This window comes from Pholis gunnellus (assembly GCF_910591455.1).
Source record: "Pholis gunnellus genome assembly, chromosome: 9".
Lineage (NCBI taxonomy): Eukaryota > Metazoa > Chordata > Actinopteri > Perciformes > Pholidae > Pholis > Pholis gunnellus.
This window is the reverse complement of record NC_136535.1, coordinates 10,849,783-10,874,238: the sequence shown is the minus strand read 5'-3', so window position 1 is coordinate 10,874,238 and position 24,456 is coordinate 10,849,783. Positions and strand designations below refer to the sequence as shown.

At 42.7% G+C, this 24,456-nt stretch overlaps 1 protein-coding gene across 4 annotated transcripts in view; it reads left to right on the top strand.

Annotated features, from left to right (window-relative positions):
• Window positions 1-20,738, top strand: part of synrg (synergin, gamma) — a gene marked incomplete at its 5' end in the record, with an annotated part of 33,320 nt that extends 12,582 nt beyond the window's left edge. For 3 of the 4 annotated variants that reach the window (XM_079166927.1, XM_079166925.1, XM_079166924.1), the window contains 11 exons: window positions 1,219-1,343; window positions 1,871-1,933; window positions 4,263-5,228; window positions 10,273-10,824; window positions 11,911-12,074; window positions 12,216-12,269; window positions 12,855-12,951; window positions 13,260-13,408; window positions 14,050-14,160; window positions 14,289-14,327; window positions 19,719-20,738. In XM_079166927.1, the coding sequence (XP_079023053.1) occupies window positions 1,219-1,343; window positions 1,871-1,933; window positions 4,263-5,228; window positions 10,273-10,824; window positions 11,911-12,074; window positions 12,216-12,269; window positions 12,855-12,951; window positions 13,260-13,408; window positions 14,050-14,160; window positions 14,289-14,327; window positions 19,719-19,850 (2,452 nt within the window). In that variant the 3' untranslated portion in view covers window positions 19,851-20,738. The remainder of the gene's footprint in view (window positions 1-1,218; window positions 1,344-1,870; window positions 1,934-4,262; window positions 5,229-10,272; window positions 10,825-11,910; window positions 12,075-12,215; window positions 12,270-12,854; window positions 12,952-13,259; window positions 13,409-14,049; window positions 14,161-14,288; window positions 14,328-19,718) is intronic. The other variant, XM_079166926.1, reaches the window with a different exon arrangement.
• Between the last annotated feature and the right edge of the window lie 3,718 nt (window positions 20,739-24,456).

Here is a 24,456-nt window from a genome sequence, read left to right as displayed (position 1 = left end):
TTGGTTATTTATAGCTGAGCTATTCTGCATGATATTTGTGTCTTCAGTCGTTTATCTTGGAAACCATACAGTCAGACACTGTGTCTTATTATCTTGTAATAGCCTCCCTAGAATAGCAATGAGTTTGGGTCATCTCTTAATAAATTAATTTCAATGAACAGCAGATCGGCTCATTTCTTTATATCACTTTCCAAGCTTGTTTTGAGCGACCATCTTTTCACGGAGAGGAAGCTGAAAAGCAATTATCCGTTAAAAGACAAAGAGAGAGCAGAGCTTAAGTATCTCACATCTAAGTAGCATCAGCGTTTTATAAGTCCTCCATTTTCTCCCCTGAAAACATACACTTCTGACTGTTGTCCAGTGATGCGTTCATCCAATCAGCTACACTTTCAATGCAAAGCAAGGTTTTTACACATGTACAGCTTTGTTTTTTGTATCTCACAGAGGCATCCGAACATAACACGAATAGTCATCATATAGACAAATACATTTACGTTTATTTTCATTATGGAAGGGACAATGCACATTAATGAACAATAAAACATGACAAACATAAGCACAAGCAAAAACTCCTACAGTAAGCACAGATAAAAGCACACAGACAATTAGTAAAACAATGACGTAAATATAAATATACTTAAATATTTGCTGAAAGGAATGATTTGACATATAAATACGCTTATTTACTTACTGGTGGTGAAAATGTCAAACTGTTCCCTTTTTAAATTCAACTTGTTTTGAGACTAGGTACAAGTAGTAAACAGGATGAGGTAAAAATAACTGAAAGCATGGAGCACAGTTGTAAATACTGCAACAGAGCTGTTTTCTATTGGGCTGCATGTCAGTTGGCAGCAACAGAACTTCAGAGAGGCCCGGTAAGCTGAGCCCAAACAGCACAGATGTTTAATTAGTCAAAAATACATTTCTTAAAACATGCAGACAGACTGCAGTGATAATTGGACAGACTCCAATTAAAACTAACAGACTCTCACAATTATGAAGATAGCACTCTTGTTATGTGTCAGTGTTTGCATGAATAAAGCACAGTTACAGCGTTCATCATCGCCACCATAATGGTTAGTTCTACATAGAATAAGAACGCTTTTTAATAAACACTCTCTCACCACACGTTGCTGTTTAATCAGCTTATGGGGCTTAAACTGTTCTATCGAACCTCACTCGTCCTGATGTCTGACTGTAACTATTGTGTCCCTGCAGTGCGTCTGCCATGCTGACTCCGGTGTCTGGTTCTTCGTCCGCCTCCGTCACGGCCTCTGATAAGTACGCTGTTTTCAAGCAGCTGTCTGTGGAGCAGCCGGCAGAGCCGACACCCACTGCCTCAGGTACCTTCTATAGCTCACACGGTATGTTACGAGTCACTGTCTGCTCTCCGTGAAATGCTCCAGTCAGGGTAACCTGGGAATAAAAGAGAGAGTAGATTAGAGAAGGGAAAGAAATATAATCTTCAGATGCGATGCCAGCTTCGCCACACAGAGAACATCTCATCTCTCACCTGGGTTTCCACACATTTCACCGTGACACAGAATCTGAGGAAATAGCGCGACCGCTATTCCTCAGATTCAAATTATCCTTTTCTATCAAGCTCCATATAGCGTTTAACTACTTCTGAAATAATGTTGATCCCTGAACGTTACGTACTGCAATTTCAGTCTTGGACATTATTTCCAATCATTGCACCTTCAGTTTTATGGAAATCGTTTTAACTTCTTAGAATCTCAGTGGTCCTTAAACAAACTTAGAGTACCGGTTGTCTTAGCAAACTGCATTAAGGCAACACCTGCCTACCTGTTAAATGTGTTGTATTTTCTGTTCATACTTTACCCGTTCTTCTTTATTTGTTCTGATCCAGATGTTGGGGACAAATACAGCGTATTCAGGCAGCTCGAGCAACCTGCTGACAAGAAACCAGTCGGTAAGAAACTCAGACACACATTCAAGTCTCCAGACACATTAGCAAATCAATCAGTTTAAGAAACAAATACCTGTCTGGGTATTCCTGAGGATAAATCCTTTGGTCTTTTTGCCAAACGACAAAGAGGACCTCTTGGGCTCAGATTCGGTCGCTAGTGTGAAACCCCTCCTAATTAAACATTGTATCGTGACTTGGGTGAAGTTGTTAGGGCGCTACAATGCCATATTTTAATGCCATTCTTTACACTATGTCTTGTTTTGCAAGTCTTTAGTGTTGATACCGGTGTGTTTCCCCATCCCTGTTTCATTAGAACAGTTTCCGATGGGGACAGCTCTTACAACTCCAGTAAGTCATGCTTTGCGGTGACCTTTCCTTGGCATTGTCAGGCTCCATCTCCTTAATGAGCCCATTAGTTATCTCTTTTCCACCGCACAACAGCGGTGTGAACAGATTCTCTGTTTCCATCCATGCATATATTATACAGCAGCGGGTTAACAACCCCTGAAACTCAAGAATGCATTCTGACTCTTTCTCTTTGAGGTTTTTATACCAGCGGATTGTTTCAAAAGATTCTGTTCCAAGAATGTTTCTGCTGCTCTTTTTATAGCATATATGGAGCTTTGTCATTGCAGACAAAACCCATCTTAACAAGCAATATTTAGTTTCAATTACATTTATACTGTTTTGTCAACCAAATAGTAAAACAACCTACAATTATATTGTTACCCAGGTTAAGGCAGTCGCAACCGCCTAAAACCTTTGCAACGTATCTAATAGGAATAAACTGTACTAATGGTGGTTTCCTAGATTTTAAAGTCAAATCTATCTTCTCCAAACCATGTTGACATCTCAGTCTCAAAGGTTACATAACTTGCTAGAATACCCAAAAACAAGCCAAATGTAACTAGTGCAGCTTTAATTCGGGATGGACCGATGCCGATATCGGGGTATCTATTCTATTCAATTCAAGTCTATGTTTATATACTATACATTATATACTGCAATTGTAATTCCTGTATAACATTTGACCAATTTGTTGCTGTAAGAGATTTACACTCAAATTGTAGTTCCTGTTAATTATGAAGACTTCTTACCAAGTTGCTAATACAATGTATTATTTGAGTTTTAAAACACAATTCAGTAAATTTACATCTATGTGTTTATTTGTTACATTTTGTTTTACATTAGGAAAGCCTGATATTGCCTTAAACATGAAAGAATGATCCAAAGAAGCATACAGCTTATTGTACCACGGTTTGAGTAATGACTGGCTTGTGATAGACTGCCGGCTATCCATTAAGTAAGAGCTAATTCCAGTGTTGTCTCTGCAAAGTCCATTAATTCCTGATTACGGACACCTTGAAGGAGATTATACTATGCTCATTTGGCGAAGAGTAAAATGATTAGTACCATTAATTTATATAGTCATGCGTTTTGCAACCAAAATCGGTGGCGACTGTAACAGACAAGCTGCTCGAAGACGGTTCCTCTGCCCCTCTGCATTTACTGACGCATGTAAGTGAGCTTCACTCATTCGCTATTCAACTCACTTCTTCAGGCTGCGGCCGACAGTACACATGTTCTCTCATTTGTTTGTGAAAATATTGGACTAGTGGAGACGATGACATGTCTCGTAGTTGATCCAAAGGGTTCAATGAGCTGAGTGGACTAGAAACATCTCCCGTCTGTTCTATTTCCTGGAGCAGTGCACAACGTTTCCATTGCATGAGCACCTTATGTGATGGTATTGATTGTTCCAGGTATTAGCCAGCCCTCAGGGTTACCAGGGAAATTAAGTGAATATCTTGTGGAAAATCTTAAGATTTTTGTTGCAAAACATGAAAATACAAACTAATACCCAAAGCCCAGGTAACAATATCGGTATCGGGACTGAAAAAGTTATTTTGGTGCGTCCCTATATTTAATTTGCACTTTGTTAAAAAACTGGCGCTGGCAGCAAGTTGACCTCTATTACTCCACTGGGAGAAAGTTGAGGGATTATCAGACATGAGACGATATTACTTGTTAAGATGGACATTACTTCTGCAGAATTTCTTCATCATGTCCTGTTCCAGGGTGAACAGCTCATTGCATGGTAGTGCGGATGTCTCTCGATGACGTAGCTTTTTTTGTGCAGTGATGTGTGCTGTTGATCGGAGGACTGGAAGTTTACCGTGAACGTTCACCAACTAATACCCAGCCGCTTCCTTTCTTGTAGGATTATAATATAACAGAATCATGGCGGCTGCAGCTGTAAGTGTTCGATTGTGTCTCTCTGCCACGATAAATATTTTGTAATGATCTTAAATTGTTGTCTTTTAATTCACAGGGGAAGGATTTGCCGATTTCAAGTCTGTCAGCGCTGATGATGGCTTCACAGACTTTAAAACCGCAGACAGCGTCTCTCCATTAGACCCTTCAGACCAGGCCAAGATCTTTCAACCTTCCTTCCCCTCTGCTTTCCCAACCTCTCAGTCTCTTCAACATCTACCACAGCAGCAGCAACAGCCAGCAGTGTCTCTTTCTCAGCCCAAAAATCCTCTCAACATGGCCGACCTGGACCTTTTCTCTTCTATAGCTCCCTCTCTTCCTGCCCCCACAGAGACAAAACCCAGCACGTTCCCCTCAGTGTCTGTGCCCCCCCCTCTAGTGCTCTTACCAGGTGGAGCCAAACCTCCAGGGGGAGGTGCAGATGATTTTGGGGATTTTACCCTCTTTGGCTCATCCTCTGACGCTGCTCAGGCTTCCGCAGCGGGGGGAGCTGTGGCAGCGCCTCAGGACGACTTTGCAGATTTCATGGCGTTTGGCAGCTCCGGCGGGGAGCCTAAAGGCGAGAGCAGCAGCGTGGGTGTCCAAGGGGAGGCCTCCACTCAGCAGCGACCTCAGCAGGGCTCAGACAAGTACGACGTATTCAAGCAGCTGTCTCTGGAGGGAGGCCCGGCCTACGACGATGCTAAGGAGAGCGGCGGTGGCTCCTTCTCTTCGCTCAAGAGTGACACCGACGACTTCGCCGACTTTCAGTCCTCAAAGTTCTGCACAGCGCTCGGGGCTTCGGAAAAGACTCTGGTGGACAAGGTGGCCGCTTTCAAACAGGCCAAAGAGGACTCCGCCTCCGTCAAGTCCCTGGACCTCCCGTCCATCGGGGGGAGCAGCGTAGGAAAGGACGACTCCGAAGACGCACTCTCAGTGCAGCTGGACATGAAGCTCTCGGATATGGGCGGAGACCTGAAACATGTGATGTCGGACAGCTCTCTGGATTTGCCCGGCCTCTCGGCCCACCAGCCCCCCGCTACAGGTGAGGAACTAGTGCGATTGCTCTGGTGAGGCCCCATCCAGTCACACACAGTATTAATTCCAAGGCCGGTAGTGGCCTCTTCTCCTCAGTGCCCACGTGTGAGCACCAAACAGGGGTCAAAGGGCAAGTAATGACGTCCTAATTGAATATGCTCAAATACTGAAGACAGACGCAACACTACATGAATAACATATCAGATTAGATGCATCGTTTCTTTCATTCTACATTTCATCATTCATCTAATCTTATTTATTTATTATTTATTTATTTATTTATGTACGTGAATCCTTAGTTCCCCCTTTCTTTTTATTTCCATATTCCTTTCTCCTCCCTCCGGTCCCTCCATGCATATATTACTGTTGTAATGACAGAAAGTTCCTGGCCCACATTTCTTATTTATTTACAAATGGTGGATGCCTCGTTCTGATGTGTTTGCAGTCATAGTTCAGAGACGAGGTCTGTGTGACTCGGATAAGCTCCCGATGTGTTGTGTCCACACTGCAGCTTCCCTTCAGCGTACCTTTTGTCTCCGCAGGCCGAACTTTACGAGTGTGCTGTCGACGTGTCGTGCAACGCTAACCGAGTGGTTGAATTTAATACAGGATATTGTTACGGTGACAATCGTCTTGTTTATTGACGAGCTGAAAATAGATTCCTTAGAATGTTTCCTTAAATGTGCAAGATCCGAGATTGGGAGCATTTTGATTGCCTTCCAACGGCTCTCAACCGGTACACAGCGTACACAACCCCAACCCCCAAGCTCACCGCTTACAGCACTACACAGAGAGGGAGAGCGACTTCATTCTCTGCTCAGGTTGACATTACTCCACTATGTCTTTACATAGCAAATAGTTGTTTGATGCTATGGTAATGTTCAGAATGTTAAATACAGCTCCTTTAAATAAGAAACAGGAAACAAGATATTTTTATATATATATATATATAGCACTGTGCCACAGAAGCAGCTGAGATGTTAAGTGCATCATAGCTGGATGCAAAACAATTTTTGGGCCAGTTATATCAGTGCGAGTGCATGTTTTTTGCGTCTTTATGTACATCCGCTTTTGTATTACTCTGCAGTATTTCAGACCTACCATGCAGTGTTATTTGGATCAAATTGCCCTCTTAATTATGAGATGTTTCAAGAATAGCACGTCGGCTTTTCCTCCCCCTACCTCACGTCCATGAGTTTACATAAAACTAGTGCAGCGTCTTCGAGAACCACAGACAGACAGAGCTGCTTGTTTATTCTAAGTTTATTAACATTGAAGGTAAATTCAATCCAAATTGCACCAGCTTTGACATTGCACGTCCTTTGGTGTTCTTGGCAATAGTGTGAAGTAGATTGCATAGTTCCCAGGACATTCGAAGGACACGCACGCACACACACACACACACACACACACATGCACACATGGTTTGATTAAAAGGAAATCAACCCAGTTTCGGTTCTAATCAGGAAATGTTCATGTCAGCGTTCCCTCTCCTTCCCTCTCCAGTGCTCATCATTTATTCATCGAGCGTATCACCTTCCATGCCATGGCTCATGTTTCACAGAAACATCACATTTTTGATGTAATCCGAGGCGGCGTGTAACCGTTGTCGGCAGCTCAAAAAACATTGTTTTATATTTTTTAACCTTTTATTGAACCCTTTTTCTGGGGGTTGAGAGAGAGTCGACAAAGTATTCACCCAACGACATTGACACCTTTTTTCTTTTTTTTACTCACGCATTCAACTTTTTGCATTGACAGCAGTTGTTTCTAAAATTTATCAGTTAATCATCACTCAAACAACATGTGTATCATATCATTTCACCCAAGGAATCGATGAGTCCTCTTCCTGATCAGAAGAAAGCATAAACACGAACATCCCCATTGCCTTATTTGAGTTTCTGGACAGTGGTGGAAATGAAACTGGCCCCTCTGTACTGATAGAGTTAGATGATGGTTTCAGACAAAGAGTCCAAGGAGCTGCAGTGAAACAGTGAGGCTCCTCCTGATAACAGTGCCCAGTTTATAATAGATACATTCCTAAGAAGCTTTTACACTTTCCCAGGCTTTCATCCGTATTTATCCGAGCTCTGTTGTTTAATTAAAGTGTAGCAGGCCGAGCGGTTTCGAGCACCTCACCATGCTTTGCACTGGGTTTCTGGACATGTACGTAATCTTAAAGAGACAGTATTTCTCTTGTGAGCGTTCCTTTTTTCAGGAATCTAATTTTATTTATTTATTTGTTTATTTTTACCGTTCTCTGTGATATTGCAGCATGAATAATCATGTGTGGCTCTCCGGTCTGGCTCTCTGAGAACACGATGTCGTTAGTATTACCCTTCCTGCCTTGCTTTTTGCTGCAGTATGCCTGTATTTTCAATTTGTGAAATTGACAAGAACATAATACAAGATATCATTTTATGCGTAACAGTATTGCAAGTTGTTTTTATCAAGGGAAACAAATGTATACATACAGATTTAATAGTGTATTTTTACTACAGGACTATGAGCTCTTATTATGAAAGACTCCTTGATCTTGGTGTGATTTGCAAACTATGTAAATTAAATGTAGCCTACAGTATTTAGTGAGATTCAAATATTTTAGGTCAACATTCCAAACTAAACATTGTTATCTCAAGTGCTGACGTGCTATTATTTAGGGGTTCATAAGAGTTTGTGCACATTAGCCTGCTTTAACAAACAATCACTGTAGCAAGAGAAAAAGGGATACTGTCTCTTTAAATCTGTTTCTGCATCTGTGATTGGATGTAATCGAAACCCTTTCTGGGATGTCAGGTGTAAGAATGACCCTCTTTGTTTTCTGTAACCCTTTGAGTGCTTGAACGAGATCACTTTACATGCAGATAAGGAGGTTAATGCAGACATTGTGATTACCTCTTAAGTTGTTATTAGTATAAACACCAGGACTAAAATCTTATTTCATAATTGTAAATGTATAAATGGCAGCCTCTTAAACTGTGGCTTTTAAGTCCTCACTGCTCCTTAAAATGCAGTTTGTTTGCAGCCTTTCCAAACAAACCAATTTCCCCCCTTCAGGTCCTCAAAGGGTTAATGCTTCCTGCCTCGAGCTTGTTCTTTGAATTATCTTCTCAACTTGGCTTTGCAAGTGTTCTGTACTCGTATCTTTTCCGAAACACCTGTTGCTTTACATCCTAATAGTAAAACACGGTCTGTCATCTCCCCAGAATTCCTGATTTGAGTCTGTGAATGTGCCTTCTCACTCTGGTTCCTGCTTCTATATCCTCGGATTCTCTTTGTTTTTACCTTCTCTGTTTGTTTTCGACCTTTTTCTCCTGACTCTGCATGCCCTTGTATTCTAAATGACTGAAATCTAATATTTTACAAGTGTTAGTTTGACAAACCTCTTGTAATGATAGACCGCTTTCACAGTACTTTGTGACCTCTCTCTCTCTCTCTCTCTCTCTTTCTCTCTACTCATGTTGTCGTAATAAATATTACTGTTGGTATTGCTGAAATGCGTACCGTCTTATTTTCTCCTTTCACTTCTTGAGAAGCCGCAAAGTGATCTAATGACACGAGGCTTACAGCACTAGGTCCTTGTCAATTTCACAAATTGCTTTTTTGTATCTGAGGGGTTCTGTCATGCAAAACAGGAAGCGTTCAACAAGGTCAATATGTGCGTGTGTGTGTGTGTCAGAAAAACAGAGAGACGTGAATCCTCAAGTGTTGTGACAAATGTGTGCAAGGTGTGTCGGTTAGTATTTGTGTTGAAGAACAACACAACACCATGTAAGAAACATAGCAGATGTAATGACAGGAAAGATGTTTTATTGATGTTGCTCGAGCCTTGAGGCAAAATCCTTCAGGTTTCATTTAGTACAGTATAAAGAGATCAACTCTGATTAATGTTGGGAGCAGTGGCGGGCCGTGCATTTTATCGCTGGGCCTTCAGTGCTGTCCGACTACAGTTCCATCTCCTAATAATGTCATTATTACGCCCCAGCTACGGTTATTATTTGTTTCTAAGGGTGTAACAATACACATATTCGTATTAAACCGTTCGGTACGAGGCTTACGAACCGAACAATACGTTTGAATAATACTAGTGCATTTGGAAAATGCAGAAGCTTAAATTGTGGGAAATATAATGTTTTCGGTGGCCTTTGCTCAAACTGGCAACCCACATGACGTAACAGACAGCTGTCTGACACTCCGACCCCGGAAGAAAAACATTCAGACATCAAAAACATTTTTGCTCACCGTGCTTCTCGAGGTAATTTATGAAACAGAACTTAAAGAAATGTGGACGAGATGATGCGTTACCGTTCCAACAACAATAATTAGTCAGGCACAAGTACTATAATGAAAAAGTCGGCATCGTAAATATGCAGACTTACGGAGTACGTGATTGTCTGTGTATTGCAGAATTTGTTTTCACATCTTTTAAAAGGCGGGGAGTGTTTCCTTTTACAAGACATCTCATTCTCGACACTGTTGACGATGCAGCATAGGTGATGCTACACAACATGCCAGTAGAGTCAGAGGGTCAGTCCTCCCAGATAACAAAACAACCTGTAGTGATGGTGATGTAGGCATGTAGGTTTTATCTGCACATTTTTTAGATATCTTTGACATTTCAAAGATTCAACAGAAGTAAATGAATTCTTATGGATAATGCGCAGAGGACTGTTTTCATAGGGATTATTTCTTTGGTTGAAAGTTGCTCAAATAGTGTGGATTATCCAGGGAAACCCTCGTTCTTAGTTTTAGAAAGAGATGCTTCTGTTTTTAGTGTAATTCTCGATCTCGTGAGCACCACAACATATATTTCATTGGAGACAGAAATGTCAGACTGATATATCACAAGCTGGCTAAATAAAGCAAAAACTGTCTTGGGGCTTGACACCACTAGAGGTAAGTGAGGACATACAACACTTGAACCATCCATAAGAAAGCGATAATCCAACAGAAATCTCAGTCCCTCATCCAGGCTCATTAATCTACCTCCTATCATGACAGCATCTAAGCTATTGCTAGGAACCACCGGTATGTCTGTGTTGTCATTGCAGAAGGAGACGACATGAAATTTGACCCCTTCGGGACGTCGGCCCTCAGCACCCTGTCCAGCTACGACTGGTCAGACCGCGAGGAATGTCTGCCCGGGGAGGTCAGAAAGCCGCAGGGCTTTGAGGGAGCTTCACGCCCGTCTTTAGTGCCAGCACAGAAAAAGGAGCTGACCCTTGGCAGCACAGAAAACATCACGAGCGGCTCCGCGGCAAAGGTCCCGGCCTCCTTTCCCACCGAGGACGGCTCGTCCACAGATGACAAGTTCGAAGCCTTCGCTGATTTTGGCCCCGGCGACCAGGGCGGTGTGGATGACGAGGACGACTTCGGGGACTTCGCGAGCACCGTTTCTGAAAAGTCCGACTCGCCAGCCGCCACTGCGGAGGGCGGCTCCGAGGGCAACCAAAGCGAGGCCTCCGATGAGTTTGGAGCCTTCCAGGGGGACAAGCCTAAGTTTGGCAAGTCTGACTTCCTCAAAGCCAGCGCTCAGACCAACGTCAAGTCCAGCGAGGAGATGATCAAGAACGAACTGGCCACATTTGACTTGTCTGTTCAAGGTGAGTCACGATCATCATGTTGAACCTGCTGTGTGTGATGGGAATAGAAGTGTCTTCATCATTCATTTACATTGTACATAATGAACATTTGTTCATTAATAATTGATAACGAAACCAGTCATCACTTGCAGCTTTAAATCAGAAAGGCACACATTTAAAAAAATGTATGAAAGATAGTGTTAACGTGGTTCTGTTATAGTTAACTCATTGGTTTCAGCTCGATACAGTGATGTTAATGTCAACAGTTTGACCAAACACTACATGTTTTTGATTAAGACTGTGACTCTGTTGGCCAACTCGACACCCTTAAGCCCTAAAATGGCGCCGCAACACTCTTCTCAAGCCTCGTCTCCCACCCCACCGCCACATGTTCAGCCCATCACATCTGCAGTAAGGCTGTCAGACATTAGATGGCAGTGTTGAGATGACGGCTCTGCTCTGGTGGCAGTGACTGGTGAGATGGATTAGCAGAGGCCAACAAATCCATGAGCACAAATTAACCGTATCCACCGAGAGGCTGATCATTTTCTTTTTAACCGCTGTTTGCGGGTGTCATGTTCCAGGAATAATTCATCAGCTTTTCCTGCAGCGTGATAAAAGCCCATTTGCCCGATAGATTTATCTCCCCGGAGCTGGATTTAATTTGTGTGAGAAAGAGACCCTTTCTCTGCGCCCAGTGGAACAGGAATCTGATCCTGGGGGAGCTTCTGGGTTGTGGGGAGGATGACGCATGTCTCTGTGGGTGGTGGAGAAGTTGGGGGGGGGGGGGAATAGATTACCTGTGTCTGGACACACGCATGCCAGCCCCACTGGAATAGCCTATGTTTGTTGTGGTATGCTGCCAGGATTTGAGTCCCTATGAATAATTCATAGCTGCATATTTGTGCCTCTGTTTTGTACGTAATTATTGTTTTTTTCGTAAATTAAGTATTTACTCATGCTGTCCTTGTCCAGGAGGAACTAGCTGCAACACAATGGAAGTATAATGATTGCAAACAAAACGTACCCCAACATGAGTCATCCCCATAGGTTGCTGTGCTGATAAAGAACAACAAAACAAAGTTTGTGGTTCTCGCTTTGTCTCAGGCTCCCACAAACGCAGTCACAGTTTGGGCGACAAGGAGATTGGGCGTTGTCCCCCGTCTCCGGCTCCAGAGCAGCCCTTCAGGGACCGATCCAACACCCTGAGCGAGAAGCCCGCCCTGCCCGTTATCAGGGACAAGTACAAGGACCTGACTGGGGAGGTGGAGGTGAGGAGCTCCCAGCGTTAACGGTTATCAACCAACAGATTTCAGCACAATACTCTACTCTCTAAGGCTACAGAATACAGACCTGTTCCTCTCTCTTGCCTTTGTGTTCATTTGAGATAACTTTGTGCTCTGTTGCTGCAGGAGAGCGAGCGCTACGCATACGAGTGGCAAAGGTGTCTGGAGAGTGCTTTGGAGGTTTGTATTTGTTTGTGTCCTAACTCTGGCCTTGTCCCGTGGCCATTTTTCATTGTGAGAATGATTATACAAATATAAGGAATAATTAAGATAACCATGAGTTCCTGAAATGTTTTTCAACCTGAGGACATTTTTCTTATCACCTAAGTTTTGGGACAAATCATTTCCTTTCCCCCTGCAAACACACTTTTTATGATTTGTATTCAAACTAATTTTAATGAGTCCTTTAAAATGTTTCTGCACACCTGAATATGTGTGTCAGAGGGAAACACAACTTGAAAATAAACTGCCGCACGCTGGAATATTTATTAATTCATGATGTTAATCAAATGATTCAATTTGATTTTATTTATCACAAATTAGCCTCAGTGGGCTTTACCATCCGTAACAATAAACTACTCATCACGATGGTGTCAAAACTAGTCCGTGTCAAATCAGACTTTGTGGTTATTTCTTCACCGGGACATCTCAAAATCTTACAAAAAGTGGTGAAGACATAGAATTCTTGGCAGAAGCTATAATTGTGATGAAAATGTATATTTGTAGACAGCATCATAATGCTGGCTTCTGTCTTCCCACATTAAGGTCATCACCAAAGCCAACAACATCCTGAACGGCATCAGCAGCTCCTCTGTCTGCACCGAGGTCATCCAGTCTGCTCAGGGCATGGAGTACCTGCTGGGTGAGGAATCACAACACACACACACACACACACACACACACACACACACACACACCGTATAGTGTGAACAAGAGGCTGTTAGAGAACCTTGTGGCCTCTGAAGGACAAGCGAGGACGGGATTAAAAGGAGCTCTGGTGTGATGGCTTATCTCTGCCCGCTCTGACGAGGTCCTGTTCCCTCATTGTGCTCCTCTGCTATGTAATGAGCTGCGAGGGACTGAACACAGTGTGCCTCCCTGAAAACGGAACAAAAAAGAGCAACAAAACAGGTTTTTGTGATATGTGCGCTTGTGTCTTTTCTCTGACAGGCGTGGTGGAAGTGTATCGTGTCACCAGGCGCGTGGAGCTGGGCATCAAGGCGACAGCCGTGTGCTCCGAGAAGCTGCAGCAGCTGCTGAAGGACATCAGCCGCGTGTGGAACAACCTCATGGGCTTCATGTCGCTGGCCAAGCTTGCTGTAAGATGCGCAAAACATAGAAATATTCCAGAGCACAGGACGGTTACACCGTAAAGCACCCAAAACACGGACTCGGGTGCTGAAGATGCTTTTAGTGCCTTTTATTATCAGCCAGACATGTTTAAACTCTTCAAGTGCAGGTACACAGATACACATGATCATAGAGCACTTTAAACACATTATGAAATGGTAGCGTATCCAATATTGCCGTTCCATTAGCAACAAAAAAAATAATAATTTGGCAGGTCGGTGTTCTGATGGAAAGAGATGACGATGACGGTATAGATGTATTTATTTAGACAGCTGTCTGCTGCCGTCTGTAGAGCAGAAACATGGAGACTGTCCTCAATCACCGAGCCAGCAGAGTTGCAATATTATCTTTCACACTGCGGAAGATAAAACATAGTATCTCGAGGAGGGAGAACTGATGTTTACTTGAACCATGGGGGGAGCTTTTATTTCATGACAGAAGAAAGAGGTTTCTGCTGGTTCTGTTAGCTGAGTCTTTAGAGAAAGGTGATGATGCTCGGAGATGTTTACTGTGAGCAGACTGCTGTTGTTATAAGAATAGAAATGACTACCTTTTGCCCTGCGGCACGAAGTAAAATTAGTTTGTGTTTTTTTCTTTTTTGTGTGTGTAGCCTGATGAAAGCTCCCTCGATTTCTCCTCCTGTATTTTGAGGCACGGCATTAAGAATGCCAAGGAGTTGGCTTGTGGGGTGTGTCTACTCAACGTCGACTCACGCAGCAAGGTTTGTACACACACACACACACACACACACACATACACACAATATAACCGTTAGTGGATTTTTGACAAAAATATTGTTGTGCTCATGCACAACAACTGACATTTGTTTGAATTTGAAACGTTTTACAGAACAAAGAAGAAAGCACTATTGGACGTCTGTTTAAACGAGTATGAGACATTCAACTGTCAACTAAATCTCATTCCACTCTTTCCCACTGGGGGCCTTTGGGGGGGGGGGCTATTCTCCTCTTACCCACGAGCCCGACGGGGGGCCAGAGTGACAGATTCACTTCTCTCCACTGCTCCTCTACAAGCAAACAGTTGTCTTCATAGACACACACTGTAACGGACTAGATTTCAGCCAAAATCCATCTTTTACACTTGAATCAATTTCCTGTCAAGCTTTCTGTTTCTCACACGGCACACGGTGCAGTTTGTAATGACGCTTTGATTTCAGAGTGTTAAGTGTAGACACGAGCAGCTCCTCATTTCAAACCAATGGCCGATGATGAGATCAGCTATAGATAGACGGCTATGTTATGTGTTTTTATCCCACTCACTGAAACTAAACCCAGGCAAAGACTCACTGTTCTCACCAGCTGATGATGTAAAAACAGTCTTTTTATATACGTCAGTGCAGAGGTTTAGTTATTGGGAGTTAGTTCTACTATTAGCTTAGCTTGTTTGTACTTTTAACGCTACAAAAGAGAAAAGGCTTTTAGGATGAGTAACTGGAGTTGCTTTAGTGTAATAAATAGCAGCAAAGAGCTAACATTAGCCTAATCACTGATAGCGACGGTATGCTAGTTAATGTAGCCTAACATAATGTAGTCAGTTATTTATAAGATCCTTGACTTTTGAATGAACTCTAGGTTACTGACTTGACTGTAGGCAGAGAGAAGAACACTTTTAACTACACTTTTCCTCTTGTGTTTTTGGAAAAAAGACACCGCCCTTGTGCCCTTCCTTGTGTCTCTCTCACTCGAGACCCATGTGCACCGTTGCAACATGTGAAGAAATCCAAAGCTTGACAGGCCTGACATGTCTCCTTACAGTTGCTAAGCTATGATTGGACGATCACCGCTCGGAGAAGGGCGGTCCCAGCTTTTGCACTGAAGGATGACATAAAAATAATAATAATATAATGTGATAATAATGTACAATCTTCAAATAAGTGAGAGAGGAGAGTCGTCACTTTGACACCTCAGGGTGGGGTCCTTGCACTCTGGGATTGGTTTCTTCGAGGTCACGGATCTCGTCACTTTGTCTTGGACGGGTTTCATTTTCTACTCTGTCGCCTCCAACGCGAGGCAACCGCTCATCTCGCCACCTGCAGCTTACAACCATGGGTGTTTCTGATAAGTGTTGAACTCTGAACGGGGGAGGGGGGGGGTGCTGTGTGCAAAACGTCTGTGTGTCTACCTCCCGGCCTACGGCGGCTTTGCTTTTCATCGACGTGGGCCGCTAATGGTGTTCTTGGACCCTGCGGTTTAGAGGGCAGGATGGCGGCGCAGATTGTTCCTTGCGTTCCCTCTGCTGCTCAGCCAGAAACAGATGGATGGCCCAGGCAGGACGTGGCTGACAGAGAGGCATCTAGGATGCAAGCAGATGTGGCTTACACATTAGTCAAAAGCGGGGAGTACAACTGACAATTAGACCGGCACACACAAACACACACTCTCTCTCTCTCTCTCTCTCTCTCTCTCTCTCTCTCTCACACACCTCTCACTCTTATGTGCATATTAGCAGGCTGAAATTGATGCGGTTTTATTCTGTCTCTGTGCCACTAGCGTGAGATTAATAACCCATCTTTTAATTGCGTTTTTGTTTTTTGGCAGAGCCACACTGGTAAGTACGAATAAAAGCCAAGTGAAGAATAGCATCCCCTCAGAGTATAACGAAGTGAAAGCACAGCTGTGGCTACAGCAGACGGCGCTGATTGTTGCATTGTCCTTCAGTGAAGAGGTGCTGATTTGTTTTTCAACCAAGGTGCCGAAAGGGAGGAGATGTTGATGTTGCGTCACAGAAATGTGACGGCTGAAGAGCTTGATTGCTCCTGCTTACTTCTGGCTGTGAATTTTAATTTTTCAAAAGCTTCTGGAAAATCTGTATCCCATTTGTTGATACAAATTGACCCAAATTCAGTAAGGGTTTGAGTCTCACCTTGTCGCTGTTGGAGTGATCATCTTGTGGAAGCCGCAGGTCGGGAGTCAGGGACGGGCAACTGGCAGCAGCTTCATCTCAGCTCAGTTTGTCACTCTGCAGTTCTGTTTTATCATCAGTGAATCTTTTCAGCTAATGATGCTCCAGCGCTTCTCCTAAATGATAAATGTTAATTTGAGCAATTACAGGGAGCAGCACTGGGCGGGATTTTAAGTTGAATAATTTAGCATATCTGGCTATTTATATGAATGCAGGTTTCTGAAGTGCCCAGAGGATTCGGGTTGATTATTCTGTGTAGCTTTTACTCGAGGAGGTATGACAGCAGTACTAACAGAAGTTTGGATCCAAGCTTCGTCAGCTTTTTCTGCAAATGCTCCCATGCGCCAAAAATTTGAATTCGTAAATCTGTTTTTTTTTTTGGTGGCCCATCTCTGTCACAGCTTGCTGTATTGTGCCTCGGGTTAGCAAGGTTCCTACACCGTGAAATACATTCCTTAGGTAATACCAAGCCTGAAAATGTGGAAGCTATTCAGGCAGAAATTGGTTATGACGCAGGCTTTAGGGGGGGGGGGGGGGGGATAGCATTAACAAACCGCTACTGTCTGACCTCCACAGTCTGGATGTGACAGTAACATCAGCTATTTAAACCCAGCTGGAATGACTTGCTGGTTTATGATTTGAGCTACCAAACAATATGATCTATTTCGTTGTAATCTGACGAAATGCACAATTTCTTACGTAAACAAGATACTGTAAAAGTGGAATTTATCTCAGGAAATATAGAAACGGCAACCAAGCAAGCAATAGATATGCAGCGGTTCCGAAACACAAGGATTTAATGGGCAGTGTCTCTAAGTAAACTTGATTTATAGTTAAGAAGCTCAGAAGCAGAAACATGGTATTTGATGACCATATTTTCAGCATAAAACCAAACTGAAATCTTGCACATACGTCAGCGTCGTACGCCATCGTCTGAGATGGACTGCACTGATCTGCTACTGTGAGCACGCTCAACACTGAGTAATATATCAATAATATAGATCAATCAAGGCCAAATCTCTTGAATTTTGAGATTGCAAATGTGTAGGAGCCCTGAGGGATAAGCACTGGGATTCCTTCATGTTTGGGAGAAGGGAGCTCTTTTGTGGTGGTGCAGCTGATCTGAATGTTTGCTTGCTGCACTCTCTGTACACACTTTGCTCTGGGCTTTGCATGAACACGCTGACTTGCTCTTGTGCTTACAGGCATTGATTAAAGACACTGACGGGAGGTTAAGGGTAACTATGCCTCATTTATTTTATTAACTATTGTAGAGTAGAAGTATTGAAAGCCAGATTGTAGACTGAGGGTAGTTTTTAATATTATCTAACCTGGTAGTGGCTCAGTCTGAATCCTTAACCTTTACATGCACCTACAAAGGTCCGAGCAGCTCCAGTTTTAAAGCATGAATACTCTTATTTATGTTCAGAGTAGAGTTACAAGTGGTTGCCTGTCTAAAGGCTTAACAATACACATCTGTCTCGTTAAAAAAATACTAAATCGGCCCACACTCGCTACCATACAGGTGAAGTCTAAGAAGGAGTCGGCGTGTGTAAAAATGCAGCTTTGAGAGGGAAAGGAGGAGGCATCACGGTGTGTCTTTGTGTGACCAGCCTTTCATTTAGTATCCTCCTCCTCCAACATTGTGGAAACAAGTAGGCCAGGACACAAAAGTGCTCAGAAAGGAAATCGCACTGCTTGTGAAATGTGAGTGTAAGAAAGAAAGAAAAAAAAGAACAGAGAGTGGAAATGTGTCATTCAGTTTGCCTGAGGAAGCCCTTCATCTGGCCGGGCGTATGCGCTGCAGACGGCGTTGAGGCAGGTGGAGATGTGTTGATAGTGAGCCGTGGCGGTGTATTTGTATGCAGCTGTTGCTTTCTGCATGCGTCTCCCCTCTGCTTCTGTGTGGGAGGCTGTGATTCACTGCACATGAGTCATTCCTCTCTCCCGGCTTCAGCTCCCAGTATTTCACCACGGATGCAAACTGTTAAATCGCACATCACACACACATTAGCTTCTCCTGATTGCACACACACACACACACACACACACACACACACACACAGCACTCAATTGGGGATCAGACCGCCAGCTACAGTGTATTTAGATCAGTTTAAATAATACGTTCCAAAACATTTCAGCTTTCAGTCACAAAAGCAAATCGTATTATGAAGCAACAGGTTTTTTGTGTGTGTGTGTGTGTGTGTGTGTGTGTGTGTGTGTGTGTGTGTGTGTGTGTGTGTGTGTGTGTGTGTGTGTGTGTGTGTGTGTGTGTGTGTGTGTGTGTGTGTGTGTAGCTAAGTTAATGAATTACTTCATATCTGCTGGTAAAAAACATGGACCATGATGGAAAGTCCTGCAACCTCACCCTTAATGAAACAATGGGTGTGGTTTAAACTTAAACTAAAGATATACGTTGATACATGCCGTTGATACATACATGGAATATTTCCAGACATTTGACTTTTAAGACAAATTAAACTTTGCTTTAAAGGCAATGATGTACAGGTTCTTGGGTCAACCATGAGGCATCACTGTCATCTTGGCCTCAGCTGTTCTGTACTGAAAAGCCAGATTAGGTTGTTAAATGTCTGTAAAAACGGACTATAATGCATATACTGATTTAAAGGAGATTGCTTGCGCTGTAGTTTTTCAAGGTCTTGGGTGTCTTTTTGTCTCTCTTGATGTGTTGAACATTTTATTTATTCCACTGCAATGACAGAAATACTTTAAAAAAGAAAAAAGCATAGGCTTTATTTTTATCGTTGTATACAATCGTACACAGCACACCGTAATGACATGTGAGCTCTGCATTTAACTCATCCTAAGCTTGAGGAGAGTTGGGCAGCTGTAAAGCACTCGGGGAGACACTTGGGGTTCAGTGTCTTGCTCAAGGACACTTCGACGTGTAAAGGTCGATCCGCTCTGTCCGCTGAGTCACAGCTGCCCAAAAATAACAAAGAGACTGTCTTATTGTCTCAATGAGGGCTCACGGTGTCACAGGGTGTTGTATCCTCTTGGTTTGAATTCGAACATGACATCATTCTCCAAAAGACCTATTTTAGGTTATTCATTATTTATACGTGCTGGATTTTTTTTTGGGGGGGGGGGGTTCATGCTGTAAATGAACATCGGGGCCCATTTTCAGCATTCAAACTTAAAACTCTAGAAGGTTCTCTCAGTTCAGTAGTTGGCACAACAAGTAGCGATAACTTAGATCCGCAGCGTAAAGGCATAATAAATTGTCTCACTCCTTGTCTATATCTTCCACGTCTATCCCTCTTCCTCCCGTGTGCGCAGATGGGTTTATTGTCTCTGTGATTCAGGAGTGTAATATCTACCCTTTCACTTCGACAGGCGTTCAACTCGGAGACGGACAACTTCAAACTGCTGTACGGGGGCCACCAGTACCACGCCAGCTGTGCCAATTTCTGGATTAACTGTGTGGAGCCCAAACCCCCCGGCCTCATCCTGCCCGACCTGCTCTGAGCTCTACGGGGCACAAGCTGATCAACGTCAGATAGGGAGAGCAAAGACTGCCACCTTGGACTGAGAAGAGGATGTTTAAAGTCACTGGATTCCTCTGTATTTATGTATTTTATCTCTTTTGTCACAACTCGGCTGTCACTCAGATCTGGGGGTTTGTTAAAAGCTTTTGTATAAATATTTACCATCTACGTTGTAATTGTTACCTTTTTATTCTTCCACATAAATGACCTAAACACAGGTCAGCTGTATAGGTCATATTTAAATCAGTTGTGAGCAATGTGTTTATTATATGGTTCCCACTGCTGAAAAAAGTCTATTAATTCATAATCACTTGTCAGTGACTCATATTTAAATTATTAGGTGTGCAATATATAATCTGGAGTTTTGAATGTGACTTGTTGCGTCTGTTTGAGAGGGTTTTATTCATGACTTCCTTTCTTCCCCTTGACCCAGAGATGTTGAATCATAAGCCGATTATCGTACTTGAATTACATTTGTGGGTCAGGTCTGATAGATGAAACTCTGTGGCTGCTCTGGTTTTATTAGGAGGTCTTTAACATTTAAACCGAGGCTGGTGGAATACGTTCTCCTGAATTGTGTTGAATTGACAGCTTTGAATGTTTTTGCACGGTTGAGGAGATTTCAGCACCTCCGGGGGAATTTAAAATGTATATTTTATAGGGGAAAGAGTTGTGAAGGGAATCATGTTAACTGTGGTGTTGTTGTGTCTTTTTGTTGTGTGCAACTAGAACTGAACGTCTGGAAAAAGTTGACGTGAACTTCTGAACTGGAATTGCAGCAGCACTTTTTGTATATTACAGTGTCATGCTGTAGCATTGTAATTATGACTAACTGTAATGTGAATGTGATGTAAATAAATATGCATACAGTTTATTTAAAGTGTCATAGATCATTATATTTTTCTGATTTTTTTTAAAGACTGTCTTTAAGGAACACTTTCGCATTCAGCCCAGAGAGTCTTTTTATTCAATTCTGCTGACCTCAGATGGCCTCATATCTTTTTACGATTAGACCAGACTGAAATCAGTAGTCAGACAATGTGCACTATTGAAGTGCGCCCTTGTGAGGGTGAATGTCTTAAAATTCATGAAAATTCAACTGTTAGCTTTGAGCTTTTCATGGCAAAAAAGCCAAAGAATCAAAGACAGACATGTTGCATTTTGAGATATTTGTTGTTATTATTTAATAACGCTCACATAGAGAAAGTAGCTCAACATTTATAAAGTATTTGTTTCACATTTTCTAACTTTGACGATATGGAGATAAACTGCAACATTACTGCGGCTGACAACAATCCGGAAGATCATTACAACTGTGCAGCCGCTACTGTATGTGGCCACACCTCTGTTAACGCAAAATATGAAGTTAAGATAAAAGGCTCCTTCAGCCTTGATCTGCTCTCAGTTGGCAGTATTTGATTAGTTATATTTAAGGGCTGAAAGGGCTAAAAGTCATCTTAAAGTGCCATTACCATTATGCTTTATGTTGCCCTAAATCAAACAGCTATACAGCGTTTACAAGTCTTCATGTTTTGTACTTTGGTACAAATATTCCGTGATACTTTTTTTTTGTTTTATTCATCTATTCTATCTGAATTCCATGCCACTTTATTATGACTTTTACAACTTAGATATTTCTTCTGCCATTCTTAATAAAAAGTGAATCTCTTTATTCCCAAAGAAGTCCTTCACAATAACTTGACTAGCAAATTACAGGAAAACTCCATTTTGCAGTAACAGCTTCTTAAAAACATCAATGCTGTCAACACACCCAGGACCAGACTTCTGACATAAACTGTCCTGATTTCAATCACTAGCAAAACACCAGCTGGTGCATGACAATTAACAATTTTGCATACATATACTGTATGTATAAAACAATTACTATTATTAGAGCAGAGTTAGATTTAAAGTAGCCTGTAACTATTTTATGAAATGGTATTTTTTTTTTAAAACAAAGATAAATGACTAGAGCAAATGATAGAAGAGATGATTTATTCAGTGTTTCCTTTAAAAAATAAAGACTAGACAAAGAAATCCACAAATATATACGTAAACAAAATGACCGTTAGCGTTAGTGACCGGGCTGGCTGACTAGAAATGCTGAAGTGAGCATTTAAAGCACTTCTCATCATGGATGTTTTTAAAACTGCGTCCTGTCTGCAGATGTGTGTCAGAGAACTGAATTTGAGAACTGCTGTTGTGCAGTTAAATTCTGGATTTTATAATAATACTACCTACACACGGAGGGAGCAAGCTATTATTGGAGCAATTTGCGAGCCAAGTGTCCAGCGGCCCTATCAGCCCTACGAGCGGACGTTTGAAGTCACGGTTTGCGGCTTTGAGGAGGGCGATGAACACAAAAAGGAGGACTTTCCTTTTCTTATCAATGCTTATTTTGTTCTGCACAACGATTGTTAAGTTCACAAATAAATTCTCTCCAGTATGACAGGGACTTCCAGTCACCAGGCAGAGCTACGAGTGAGAGACGTGTGTTTATTGACCCATAATCTAGTAAACTTTGATTTGTAAGTGTTAATTTTGAAGCAAATTTGATGTGTGTGTGTGTGTGTGTGTGAGAGAGAGAGAGAGAGAGAGAGAGAGAGAGAGAGAGAAAGATGGCCTGCAGCGTTGTAATTAAGTTTGAAAAGTAAAACTTTGTCTGTTTGAATATATAGAGGAAGACCAACCTTTTATTAATACAATATATTTTCTATTTTGCAGGTTTTTTAGTCTGGAGAAGTCATGAAGATAATGAAGGCTCTCAAGTCAGAGAGAGAGCGTAGAAAAGAAGCGAAGGCAGAGAAGGGCGTCATAGAGGACAAGGATGAAATCATCCGTTCTCTTCGTCAAAGTCTGCTTGAAAAACAGGCTGAGAGTGCCGAGTCCTTGAAAGAGGAGAACGAGACTTTCAGAAAGAACTTCATGACAAAGGCAAATCATGTCATATTTGGCATGAACAAAATCAATGTGATGGAATGTGACGTAATACTCAAAACTCAGCACGAGAACTTCAAGAAGGTGAGACAGACCGTCTTGGACCTTGAGTGTTACGTCAAACAGAAAGACAGCGAGCTCATCCAGAGCGAGGCGGAGTGGAAAATAAAACTCACAGCTCTGGAAGACAGGATGAGAAGCGAGCTTGCTGCAAAGGAGAGCTTCCAGGGAGAGAGCAAGCTCTGCAGAGACGGAGCAGAGAGATGGAGGAGGAGTGGCGCAACCAAAAGGAGGTGATCAAGCTCCTCACACAGCAAAACGCTAACCTCCAGGTCCATAATATCAGCCTTCAAGAGCTCGCCCAACAAACGAACAAGGAGAAGGCGCAGTTTAAGAAGGAGGAGAAGAAGGCCAGGAAGGAGGCGGAAAAGACTCTGAAGAAGGACAGGAAGGAGGAGGAGGAGAGGGAGAAGAAAGAGAAGAAAGAGAACGAGAAGAAAGAAAAGGAAGAATTGAAAAGACAGAAGGAGAGGAAAGAAAACTAGAAAATTTCGCAAGAAATTTTGACAGTGTGGCTTCTACTGCCCGAAGACGTCGCAATATATAGCTACACAGGCCGATGTTACCGGTAGTATCGTTGCGGTTCGATTGAGATATCGCTTCTCTCTTTTCTGCATTTAAGATCCATACTCTTGAATTTAATCTTGTATAACGCTTACGCTCCCATCATTTCTCTATTTGAGATAAATACATTTGTTTGAGAAGCCTTTGGAAATGATGGGAGCTAACGCTCCCATCATTTCTGTACGAACCTCATTCTGAGCTTCATGTTAAGATACAGTTAATCTATGGGGCTTTTATTTTGAAAGGATGGGACTGGGTGGGTGAGAGAGGGGGAGAGGAGACATATTCATAATGTTTGACATAAACACAAAGGTTATTAAATGACAGGCTTCATCACAAGTATTCCAGTTAGGATTCACTCTGTGGGCCTTTTATTTTGAAATGGGAGGGGGGGGGGAGACAGAAAGATAGAGAGAGACAGAGTGAGTGAGTGAGACAGGCAGACAGACAGACAGAGAGAGAGAAGGACAGACAGAGAGAGACAGACAGTGTGTGGAGAGAGACAGAGAGAGAGAGTGAGACAGGCAGACAGACAGACAGAGAGAGAGAAGGACAGAAAGAGAGAGACAGACAGTGTGTGGAGAGAGACAGAGAGAGAGAGTGAGACAGGCAGACAGACAGACAGAGAGAGAGAGGGACAGACAGAGAGAGACAGACAGTGTGTGGAGAGAGACAGAGAGAGAGAGTGAGACAGGCAGACAGACAGACAGAGAGAGAGAAGGACAGACAGAGAGAGACAGACAGTGTGTGGAGAGAGACAGAGAGAGAGAGTGAGACAGGCAGACAGACAGACAGAGAGAGAGAAGGACAGACAGAGAGAGACAGACAGTGTGTGGAGAGAGACAGAGAGAGAGAGTAACCAATACCTGGCTGTAAGGCATCAGTGCTAATCACCAATGGTGGTTGAAATAGACGGAAAGCGGTTCGACAACCTTGCTCTTCTAATAAGGTATCTGCAACTTGTTGCGTTCCAGCTTCTGTCTGACTAACCTGGTTTGATTTGTGCTGAAATGGAGTAGTTGTTC